Below are 12,662 nucleotides of genomic sequence, written 5' to 3' on the forward strand. Positions count from 1 at the left end.
GAACAATAAGTTTCCCTTCCCACGCACCTCTATTATGGAATAATTTGCCCAGTCTGCCATTTCCAACACCCCCATCCAGGATTGTTCCTTTGGTTTCCATGTCTATCTGTGTTAAGTTATTCTTTCACGTAGGCTTCTATATGCCACACAGGACAGTTGACATTCTGTCTGGACCATCCCAATCAGCCAAAGTAATGTCCAGCTCAGATGAACATTGAGGTCGTGCTCATCGCCTGGAGCCAGTGGTTAGAAATTCTACATTCCTGTGCCAGGTGCCAGACTCAATAGGTCAGTCACTGTTGACTCCCCCACAGCGGCACTCATTGTATCGACGCCAGACGGATAATGGGTTGAGTCAACCCCCAACTAGGATCTGAACTCACGACCTTTCGACTGTGAGCCACCTGCTCAACTCAATCATTAGGGCCACCATCTCGTGGTCTCTCGCATATCCACGGCCACGTAAAATGTCATGATAAAGAGTATACACATCATATTACAAATGGGAATGAAACTACTTCAAACCATTTTTACTTACGGGATGTGATCATAAAATATCTTACTTCAGGGCTTTGGTGGCCAGTGTTCAAATATTCTGATTATCCCAAGTAGGTAGTGTACATTCCATGTTCCTATGACATTAACTAGTATATCCTTATTGAACAGAGATCAGCCACTGCTAACCCTGTTGCATGTACAGCATGTAAAAACTTGTCATTTTACTAGTCCCACAGAGATGACAGTCACAATGATGTGGCTGCTACATGAGGGGGAAGATCTGGATATGGGAAGTGTCCACGTGTAAGTTTCTGCAATGCAATCACCGCTCATTCGCTGGACAGTAGTTTGGTAACAAACATTTCGATGTCAGGTTTTTAGACAGTTTAAGAGTCGATTTTGGATTTTCAGATCAAGCAATTCCAGTTGAATCCTTTGACCGATAAGTAATTTATTTTATATATAAAAAATGTTTTACTTTTGTATGTATGTTCAACTTCTTTCGCACCATCTGTAGCTAACCGTGCTAAATAGAGACAAAGACCCCCCTTACAGCCCGACACCACACCCACCGGTTACTCAATGTCGGCTGAGTCACCTTAGTGGAGGCTCGGGACCAGTTCAGATATTCGACCAATAATGTCTGGGAGTGGGAATAGAACTCGGGTTGCCGGATTCATCGTGAAGCATGCTAACCTCTGAACTCCTGCTCCAATACCAATAACCCGCCATTCGCCACTAAGTGACGGTAACGTCACCACGGCACCTGTGCCAGGCTAGGTGCACTTTGAGGCCACGTGAAGTGTCGAAGGCACGCTGACAGGTCTCAGGACAGACCGAGGTGCCATGGGTTGGCTGAGATGACCGGTAGATGCACCACCAGCTGGATTTGATCCGCCCGGCGCTCCACACGTTGTTGCGAGCGTCGCTCCTCTGCCTTCGGTTGTTGCTGGAGGGCGACTGCCTCCAACTGCCCAGCAGCGTCCTTCACGAGCCTCCTCCATAGAGACCGATCGTGACACTGCTGGTACCAGTCGTCGGCAATTCCACTCAGCTCCACATCCTCCCATACCGCATCAGTCCATCTCTTCTCCAGCCCATTTCGTGCCCGTTTAGCTCCCTCGATGCGGCCAAACTGAAGCTGCTTGGGCATGCTGTGGCTAGGCATGCAGGCTACATGATCTAGCCAACGCAACCTTGCCTGCCCGAGGAGCTTACTGATGGGAATGTCTCCATATCCTTTAAGGATTTATGAGCACCTCACAATCCAGCCTGGTTAAACCCAGGATGGATCGTAGGCATGCCAGCCTGAATGTTTCTAACCGGCGCAGATGTTCCATTTGAGGGGTCCACGTTTCACAAGCATAGAGAAGAGAGGTCATGACTGTGGCCGAGAAGACCCGAAGCTTCGTGCGAAGCAGCAAACCAAGTAGCTCCACACAGCATTGCGCAGCCGATGAAGAGATAATGCTGCCTTACTGATTTGGAGTGAGACCTCCACTGTCAAACCGGAGCTATTCGCCACTTAACAGTGCTTGTGCCAGGCTATGTGCACGATGAGGCCATGCTGTTAAGTGCGGAAAGCTCGCTGGCAGGTCACAGGACAGGCCCAGGTGATATGGTTGATCGAGATGACTTGCAGATGCACCACCTTTTGCTCACTGTGCCAACTTACTGTTTTAACTGCCCGGCCCTCAACTCGTGATGAGCGTTGCTCCTCCGCTGTTGGGGGGGGGGGGGGGGAGGGCAAATACCTCCATTTGCCCAGTAGCTTCCATCATGAGCGTCCTTGACACTGCTGGTACCAGTCACCGGCAAGTCCAATCAAGCTCCACATCCTGTACATGATCCTAGTTATTTTCGAACCCGTTGTGTTTTCTGTTGTTTCCCAGCGGTGCCCCTCCAACATTGTTTTGTGTTCAGCTAACTTGTTTTGCACAACTTATATTTTACTCAAATGTATCTTCAAGCTCAACTTTGCAACTATCTTCAATTCATGCAAATTATTTCCCGTGGTTTGTTTCCATTGGTTATAATCCGAGATGGTTAATACCAGAGGTGTGGACTCGAGTCATGTGACTTGGACTCGAGTCAGACTCGAGTCATGAATTTGATGACTTCAGACTCGACTTGGACTTGCATAACAATGACTTTGTCCCACCTCTGAGGTGTGGACTCGAGTCATGTGACTTGGACTCGAGTCATGAATTTGATGACTTCAGACTCGACTTGGACTTGCATAACAATGACTTTGTCCCACCTCTGGTTAATACCATCTCTGTTTTTGCAGAAAATATCTTCTTTCACTGTGAATAGCCTTGACGGGGGCATATCTCATATCCTGGTACTCAATGCAATTTCAGTGTTGGTGTTCATCTGTTTCAACAACTGGCTCCACATTAAATCAATGGTTATGTCACTATTTTGGGGGGGGGAATGTAATCGAAATTTTTCGTGTTAATTACAAAAGCAGAATGACATCAAGTGTGGCTTCATCGTGTAATAAAGTCCTGATTGTTGTTGCCCGTCCATCACTGAACCATGGGGGTCACCGCACCTTGGCCCACGGACAATTGAATGATTTCTGAAGAAACCAAGTGAGATATACACTTTGCGGAGGGTTACGCTGCCGGCACTTTCCCCCATGGTTACTTGTGGTCTCAGTTGAGGCTCTCACTTAAAAAATGACAACGGAAGTCAGCTCATTTGAGTTAGAACCTTTAATTGCATTGTAACAATGTTAAAAACAGAGGAATACATTAATAAGACAGTCAACTACCAAGGTGGGATTTAATAGAACAAGAATTAAGGACAAGCAGAGATTCATCAAAAGCCAAATGTACAAACTGAACCACCACCATAATAATTTCACGAAAAAAAGGCCACCGTCGATTACTTCTGCCCTTTTTCTTTTTTTGCTCAAAAAATGTCAATGTACTTTAATAAGAGTAACATTAGTACGTGGCTTGTGTGTGTTCTAGGATTAGTGCTGTGCCCTGCCTATCATCCCTGGAGAGCGGAGTGTGTAGTGTGTGTCTGTGGGTGGAGCCCTGTAAGTGCTGATTTTGCTGCTGCTGCTCAAGCTGACCACGTCACTTGTTGTCGAACCGTGTGTAAGCATTGTCCTCCGTGTACAGGCCTTTGTGGGCGACACACAGCGCACGCAAGGTTAACAAAAGCTTCCAGAGGGTTGTGCTCGTAGTCATCAACAATCGAGATGTTGTTTGATTTCCAGTATGCAATCAACACATCGATGACAATAATATTCACTTAATACACCTAAACATTAAGTCTTTTTCAACCAGCGGCTGAATGAAGGCGTTCGTACGTCGCGGGAATGCCTTGGGGGTTATCTGACCAACTGTCACTTTTTTTGCATTACCCGAGATATTGTCTGCACGAGCATTCGTACGCATACCACGCAGCTACCTTCAAAAGCAAATGCCTCAGACTCCTTTGGCAGCGGTTGTAGAAGCAGAGCCTGATAATATTCTAACAGGCAGAGTAATAAAAGCAGCGCAAGTGCTGGGCGGGGGGCCACGCAACAGCGCAAGTTGCGAGACGTCTTAACGTCACGGCGTCGCGTGCACGGGCCTTGTGATGTCACATGGCATCGTGACATCACAACGGCTGTGCATCGCCACGCAGTGCTGAACGCAGGCCTCTGGCAAGCTGTCGCAACCCTTCAAGGTCACGCGATGCAACACTCCATCAAGCTTCTGCACAGGAGTTGGTTTCATCGCAACAGCTCCATGGTGGGCAGCCTCCCGGGCGAGTTCCCTCCTTTGGCTGAGATTCCATCGTTAGTCTCGAACAGCGGCCGTCACCCCTCCTCGTGGCGTATCCTACACAAGCTCAACTTACTTTCCCTCACAGTCAACGTCTTCAACTTGTGTTTGCTCTGATTCATGTCTTACTTCCGAGCATGCATCTCTTTATGCTACTTTCCACTTTCAAACTATTCTCCCATGCTCTTTGTGTGCAATAACCAGCGCATGCGACCATGAATGGGTCCACTGTCCTCAGCTCTCTTATCTCTGATCGTGATTATCTTGCCTTGACCTCACAATCAGTATCACTCGTCTACAGCTTCTTGTTTAGTACCCTTTTATTTTGTTAATCGGTTTCCCTTAATGTTTTGGCAAGCCCTGTCTCTTGCTTGACTGCCTGATGAAGAACCCTGTTCTAGACTTGTCATTCACACTACGTTATCACGGCACTACACATAAGCTAACATGTCAAGCAGTAGCTTTTTTTTCCAAAAAGCGGATATGTCTCTTTTCAAAATATCTTAACGTATTATGGACAGAAAATGCTGTCTCCAACAATAAGTCATAACCATCTGCTTGCTTTTCTTAAAGATATGCAAGAGTATATTATCAACTACAAAACAGTACAGTAAAACCTTGGATTGCGAGCATAATTCGTTCCGGATACGTGTTTGTAATCCAAAGCACTCGTATATCAAAGCGAATTTCCCCATAAGAAATAATGGAAACTCAGATGATTCGTTCCACAACCCAAAAATATTCATATAAAAATGATTAATACAAAATACCTTTTATATTTTTCTTATTTAAATTTAATATAAAGTGATCTAATTAATTAATTAAATTTAATCGTGGCTGGTGTGAGGGAGACGAGAGAGAGGAGGAGGAGAGTTAGTGTAGGACGACTTTCACTGTCACTAACGGAATCACTGCCATCCGTTGGCTCGCTGGAATCTTTTTCTTTTTGTGCGACTTTAACAAGGAACCTATTCTTTTGCCTCCTTTTGAGGATTTCGTGTAAATGTGTACTAAAAAACAGTCACTACACTTGGACACAAAATAAAAAAATGCTTTACGCACACACACGTGGTCACAACACTTTAGTAAACAGTATACGCTCGCACGGATGTTGACTATACGAGTGAGGCACGCCGACTGAGACCGAACATGGGAGACGATTACCCACAATCCCACAGCGAGAGAGAGAGAAGAACCATCGGCTCAGTTGTGATCACGTGACGCTCGGCAGGAAAAGCCTATACCTACTACTAATATTGCAAGACCTCGCTCGTTTATCAAGTTAACATTTATTTTTTTAAAAAATTGCTCGTCTTGCAAAACACTCGCAGACCAAGTTACTCGCAATCCAAGGTTTTACTGTATTAATGATTGTTAAATCATAATTTAAGATTCGTATCAGATCGCTTCTCACCATATTTCTTGCGAATTTCATCATTCCTGGCCTTCCGTTCCACCTTCCTGTTGGAAGACATTAATGCTCTCAGTCACATGATACAACTTGAATGTTGTCAAAAGATTCGTAGTGAGGCTGACACAATTTTCTGCACTTTTGCCAAGGTGAAAAAATGTGGTATGTTGAACTTTTTTCGCGCCATATGTAGCCAACTTTGCTAATCGGAGGTGTGGAGGCAGGACAACAAACTAAAACACAAAAAGCAGTTCTATACAAATTCATTTTCAATCTAAATTAAAAAGTGCAAAGCTCCAGTGACTTCCTAGTATGGGAAGGAAGAACGTTCCAGACGGCCGCAGAAGCGCGATGGAGTGACCGTGTTTATTTGATGACTAGCCAAAAGCCGCTGCAAGGATGACCGGAGTTCGCGTGATATCACCTTTCATGGGAGGTGATGACCGTGCACACCGTACCAACTTAGTAAACGAGGTTATTGTGCCGTTTCTTCACGCGAGTAGTTTTGGTTTTTGTTCCAATTCCCATTCACTGCATTGCTGCATTTTATTTTATTTGTTTTGCTTTTGCAATTTTGGCGAACCAGATCACTCAAGCAAAATGAATCTATCCTGGTCTCTTGAGTATTCACCTGGTTCAACAAAAAACTTGAGACTATTCTGATAGTCTAAGGCTATCACGGAGAAAGGAGCTATGTTCTAGAGACATAGTCTGCAGTAGTTTCACGATTGGGGGCGGATATTGTAAAGCATAATCCCAATTGAGTAATTTGCAGGGAAGTCTTTTTCGCATTGGGATTTTTGGCCAACACCATGGGAGGAAAACCATGCTTAACAAGAGTGGAACGTACAAAACTCCACGCAGCAAGGCACTCGAGTTGGGAATCGAACCCAGGTCCTCCTTGCTGCGAGGCACGACTGTTACCACTGCGCCACCCTGCCACCCGAGCGCTAACTAATATCGATGATTGTTGCCGCGTGTGAACGTGGAAGACTCACCGCTCTTCAGTGCGCACCACGCGATCGGCCTTGTCCCGGGCAGCCTTCTCTTTCTCCAGCTGCCGCGCTCTACAAAGCCACACAAGGCGCATGCTCAGCTCGTTGTCCCTCACACACACACACTCACTCACGCCGCACACACACTCACTCAGCACACACACTCACGCCGCACACACACTCACTCAGCACACACACTCACGCCGCACACACACACACACTCACTCACTCGCGCCGCATACACGCGCACACACACACACACTCACTCGCGCTGCACACACGCGCACACACACACACTCATGCCGCACACACACACTCACTCACTCGCGCCGCACACACACACACACTCACGCCGCACACTCACTCACGCCGCACACACTCACTCACGCCGCACACACTCACTCACGCCGCACACACACTCACACTCACTCGCACCACACATACACTCACTCGCACCACACATACACTCACTCACTCCGCACACACACACACACGCACTCGCACCACACACACACACGCCGCACACACTCACACCGCACACAATCACTCGCACCACACACACTCACTCACGCTGCACACACACACTCACTCACGCCGCACACACACTCACTTGTGCCGCACACACACACACTCACTCACGCCGCACACACACTCACTCGCACCACACACACACTCACTCGCACCACACACACAAACACTCACTCGCACCACACACACACACACTCACGCCGCACACACACACACTCGCGCCGCACACACACACACTCGCGCCGCACACACACACTCACTCACTCGCAACACATAAACACCCACCCGCAAAGGGCACCCAACCCCACATGACAGTGACGTCCTGAGCCAACTTCAGCATTAGGTGCTTGTGGGCTTCTTCTGCCCATAACATCATGGCATTGTGTAGCATTTCTTAAACGGGCTACATCTTGCCGAAGGCATTCAATACGGATGATACTAGTTCTGGGTTCATAAGATGTTTCTTTTTTTGTTTAGATTGGGTAAATATATAAATGTGTCATTAAAACCCGCCACCACCCGACACAGCCAGCTAGTAAGGGTTGTCACGTGAACATAACGTGGCCAATTTGTCACTAGTACAGCACACCGGTGTGTTGGAGAGCCAAGCCACAACATTTGCAATCCGAGTACGACGTTTCGCCAGTAATTACGACTAGCTTCATCAGGCGACAGCCAAATTTGTGGAGAAGTCCACCTGTTTCGTTCCTTATATAGAGGCGTAGATGTGGTGACCACACTTCTGCGCTCTTGCGCAAAGTGGGGGGGGGGGGTGATTAATGAGTCCTGGGATAATGGCTGTAAACGGCTGTTAATGAGTGACATCGGTCAAGACTGTTGTCCTGGGACTGTTCTTGCTGTAGTTTTGCTGCCATGGCCAAGCTTGGGAATTAGTGTAATTAGGCCATTTCGAACATCATGGGACCTCCTTTGCCAGAACCAAAATATGAGAATAGGTTTCCCCTTTTTTCTGGAAACAAAACAGGTGTTAAGATGTTAAAACACCAAACTAAAAACCTTTTACAAGGAATCATTTCTGCATTTGGAGGTCCCATGATGTAGCTGCTCTCCCCGAGCTCTCATTACTCTGATAGTGCATTTTCTCTGAGCTGTACGCCTTTTGGCATCCTCTGGTCTAACACTTTGAGACGAGGCTCCAAAGAAAGCTGTCTCTTGTGTGGACCAATCAGTTTCCAAGACAATGCATTTATTATCAGAGTATGTTTTTTGTTTGCATTCTGACCACAAGTATTGTGGTTAATGCAGACATGATTTCTTGTAAAAGGTTTCAGTTTGGTGTTTTACAATCTTAACACCTGTTTTGTTGCCAGAAAAAAGGGGAAAACCTATTCTCATAGTTTGAACTTATATACTTCATTTATTTTACGTATTTATTTGTTCTTCTTTCCTATACTTTGCACTCTAATCGTTTGTTGTATTGTTTGCCGTTGTAACTTTCTGACCCGCCCCGTCTGGACAACTGTGAAAAATAACTTTATAGCTCATCGGATTTCTCCAGTAACAAATAAAGATTCTGATTCTGCGAGCAGCGTTTCCCAAGCGCCCGTGCTCATTCCACAGTGCACATTTTCACGTTATCCCAGTCCTCTCCATGCTAATGCAAATGAAGTAATTACACACTGCATGCGGCTGATGATTTGTAAACAAGAGAGAAATGTAACTGCAATAAATTTCAATACGGTCGGTGGAATGACATCACGAAAGTGCTGTAATTAATTAAGCTTCAAATTCATATCTGACAAGCAGTGACACCAGGATTGAGCACCGATCTACAAGATAACAGCGTTTTGTTAATGTTTTCGGTTGGGTCTAATAGCAGTCATGCTGTTGATTTACCCAGGAACGCCTGACTGAGCCTCAGGACAGATTTTTCACAACAGGACCTGCAACAGGATATCTCACCAATTGCGTTTGTGAATGTTTGGCACGTGGGAGGAAACTGAAATTCCCACACATACAACAGGATACCACTGAAAGATCCATACAGATGGATTCAAGTATCTATTGCTGCAACCCAGTCTCGTGGATACCGCAGAGCCATGGACCAACTGCACCCCAAGGTTTAAGAAAGAGATAAGACCAATCTTAGAATCAGTTCCGATCTGTGGCTAATCAATATCTGGATATTGTGACACGCATAGTATGAATTTACAAACTATGGCGTTATTATATCATTTCAGCTAAAGTGAATTTGCCAGATCTCAAAATTATTTGAATATTTTACTTAAGTGTGACATCGCAAGTTTCAATGTTTTTGCACATAACCAAGTGGCCAGTAAGATCACCAATGAGACAGACTGCATGGGGTTGGCGGTTAAATTTATGCACAGAAATGTTCATCCACGACCTCCTGTATACCAGGCGAGTTAGTTAACATCTCGCCACCACGGTGCCCCTGTTTTAGCCAGCGCGTTCACTCATGCATTTTCAGAATGACCAACGGCCTGGCAAATGCCTCTGGCACTTGTATGGCGCTGTATTAATGTGCATTATTATTATTAATATTGTTGTGTGTAGTCCTTAGAAGAGAAACAGGGAAGCCTCACCGCTTGGAACTCTTGCTTTCGCGACAGCAGCAGCAGTAGCAGCAGATGCACATCGCAAGCAGCAGCACGCCGGCCACCACTGACATGGTGATGATCAGAGCCTCAAAGTTCACTGCAAAAGAGGCAAAACACGTCGGCAGCGTATGCCATCACAATTAACACAGCAGCGATCCTCCCCACCCACTATCTGCTTATCTGCCAATCAATGTCATTCCACAGATGGAATTTGGAGTTGTCAGGTGTGCAAATGCTGCCTTGCTTGTAGAAGGGCTGGGAGTTCCCCTGCCGAGCAACATTCAGGACACTCAGAACCAGCATCAGAATATTTATTTATACTGGTAGGAACCTCCTGGTTACACCAGCCCACAGGGGATTATTGTGTCCGTCGTGCAGGGAGGGGCTGGGTGGGGAGGGAAGGGCTGGGTGGGGAGGGGAGGGTGGGGAGGGGCTGGGTGGGGAGGGTGGGGCTGGGTGGGGAGGGGCTGGGTGGGGAGGGGCTGGTCACCCCGTGGTGCCCTTATAAAAATCAACTTTTAACCTACTCACGCCGGCTTGTGCTCGCCCTCACAGTCGGGCATATTTGCGGAATACACCACACCGCCGTTGACCCAGGCCATTGACTGAGCAACCCAACGTTCCTACCAGCTCCCTCCGCAGGAGGAATGTGTTACTGGAGGAATCAAATGAGCTATGAAGCTATTTTTCACAGACACTCCATGTGCGCACACTCAATGTGTGCGTCACATTTCAATGGAGGAGAAAAAAGATTGGGGGGCTTGCCCGCTGAAGAGACACTGGGCGTAATGATACGGTGTCTGCTGTGGAACACGGAGTTACCTATTGCATCGGTATACCCTACAGCACACCCCGATGCATTCAGGTCGGCTGCCGTGAACATTCAGGAATGCAATAAGCAATTGTGTAACCTAGTAAGGCGTGCTGATAAGTACTAATGAAAACAATACCGGTCTTTGCTGCGCTGCACCTTGCAAATGGTATGTATTAATGTTGAGAGGTTGTCTACATGAGGCTGATGTTTATTTTCAGTAAGTAAACACTCCTTTTCTTCATGTTTTTTGTTACAAATTGCAAGTAGAGAGCAACCACAAACATGATTTGCAGATCAGAGGCGTTTACAATCGGATCTCGCTCACATTAATGAACGTGTAAACACAATATGCCTAAGCCATCCTGAAGGCCAAGCCAGTGCACGCTGATGTTGCGAATGTTTAGTTATATCAAGTTTTATTTTTACTTTAATGCCCCATGCAATGTAATACTATCACTTACATTTGTATCATATAAGGTTTGCTTTGTGAACATATTTGTTATGAAATGTGCAATATATATTTTATCATCATTATTATTATGCTTGTTTACCCAGGAAAGCCTCTCTCAGAGTGTCATGACTTTTTCAGGAGGGTTCTGCCACGTTTTCACACATGGGGGGTGATGATTGCTGTGCGTTTTACAATTTGGGGTGTAATTTTTAAATTTTGACCGTGGTGCGGCACACAATGGCCTACTCTTGCAAATGACTTCACGGGATGTTTAATGTCGTGATTCTACGGTTATTATACCCGCAGTAATCACCAGGGAGGCTGCTGGATTTGAACCGTGAAGCTCTGCAAAGACCAGCGAACGCGCTACAGCTAGACCATGTGACGGCCACATAGATGACGATGTATGAATTATATCATTTAAAATCAGTTGCCCATCATACGCCTATTTGCTTGGTCACCATTGGTGGGGCATTCTAGTGAAAACAGAGCCTTTCTTTTGGTTAAGAACCATTTGAGAATTGAAACCCACATCTCCTCAGGGCTTGGCATTAAAGCATTTAAGGTCAATAGCTGGGTGGAAAAAGCGGAACAATAATTCTGAAGTTTTTTTGACAAATACCGTAGGAAACCACCTCTAGATTCCATCGTGATAATCGGGCCACCCTTGCTAATCGGCGCTGTGTCAATGTGCGGCCGATGCATTCGGTAGCGGCCGTGTGAATGTGCAGCCGATGCATTTGGTAGCGGCCATGTGAATGTGCACCGTACCCCAGCAGACGCCCCAGCGGGCCTTGGAGAGGGCGCACACTGAAGAGGAGGGCAGGATGGTCTTCACGGGGTAGTCCAGGCACGAGTTGTTGGAGAAACACCACAGGCACTGAACACAAACATGGCTGTGTCAGCACTGAAGAAGATAAATCCTCGATTCGTTTGACATTCACAAACATGTGAGCTCTCCCTTGCGATTTGCAAACCAGACATTGTTAGCAGGAATCAGGGACATCTATATAAATAGACCTTAATCTGTACATCTCAAAAACATCTAGGATTCTTCCCGACAAGGTAGAAAGCTTACATTTGGTACATAGGTAGCTTTGAGGACACAAAAAAGTGAGAAAAATCTGAAAATCCGATATTTTTTATTTTAAGGTCCCCAAATCTCGATTTTAAATGCACCATAAACATGTTTGTGCGTATCATTCAGAAACCGTTCAAAATATAAGATTGGGTTTTTTACGTTGGATAGAGCGTTAAACAGCAAATAAAATTAAAGCGAAAACTGTTGTTCAATTTTTTTATTGTCTTTGAGATATTTCGGATTCAAACGGGTTTGAACGAAAAAATACGCATTTTATGTTAAAATATAAATAATTCGAAAACGGTAAAAGATAGGAGCTTCCCCTCAAGAGTATCGAGTTCAAAAAAATGTGTTTTTAATAAAAAAACTAATCTTGAAATTGAGAGGTTTCCGATGGTATCTCTTTAAATAAAAGAAGTTGAATCAAGTCGTCAACAATTTTAGTTTTTTTTGCAGAAAAACACATTTTTGAAGTAGTAGTTAGTGTCTGATCGTAGATACAAATTGTACAAAA

At 45.6% G+C, this 12,662-nt stretch overlaps 1 protein-coding gene across 1 annotated transcript in view; it reads right to left on the bottom strand.

Annotated features, from left to right (window-relative positions):
- Window positions 1–3,203: 3,203 nt before the first annotated feature.
- The window catches only part of LOC133345828 (pituitary tumor-transforming gene 1 protein-interacting protein-like), a 28,855-nt gene continuing 19,396 nt past the window's right edge, over window positions 3,204–12,662 (bottom strand). The window contains exons 3-7 of the mRNA XM_061556845.1: window positions 11,839–11,947; window positions 9,788–9,899; window positions 6,696–6,764; window positions 5,701–5,747; window positions 3,204–3,637 (exon numbers count right to left, since the gene is read on the bottom strand). Coding sequence (XP_061412829.1) covers window positions 3,591–3,637; window positions 5,701–5,747; window positions 6,696–6,764; window positions 9,788–9,899; window positions 11,839–11,947 — 384 coding nt within the window. The 3' untranslated portion in view covers window positions 3,204–3,590. The remainder of the gene's footprint in view (window positions 3,638–5,700; window positions 5,748–6,695; window positions 6,765–9,787; window positions 9,900–11,838; window positions 11,948–12,662) is intronic.

The sequence above is a fragment of the Lethenteron reissneri genome, chromosome 23 (genome assembly GCF_015708825.2).
Source record: "Lethenteron reissneri isolate LAM-NWPU_2019-01 chromosome 23, ASM1570882v1, whole genome shotgun sequence".
Taxonomy (NCBI): domain Eukaryota; kingdom Metazoa; phylum Chordata; class Hyperoartia; order Petromyzontiformes; family Petromyzontidae; genus Lethenteron; species Lethenteron reissneri.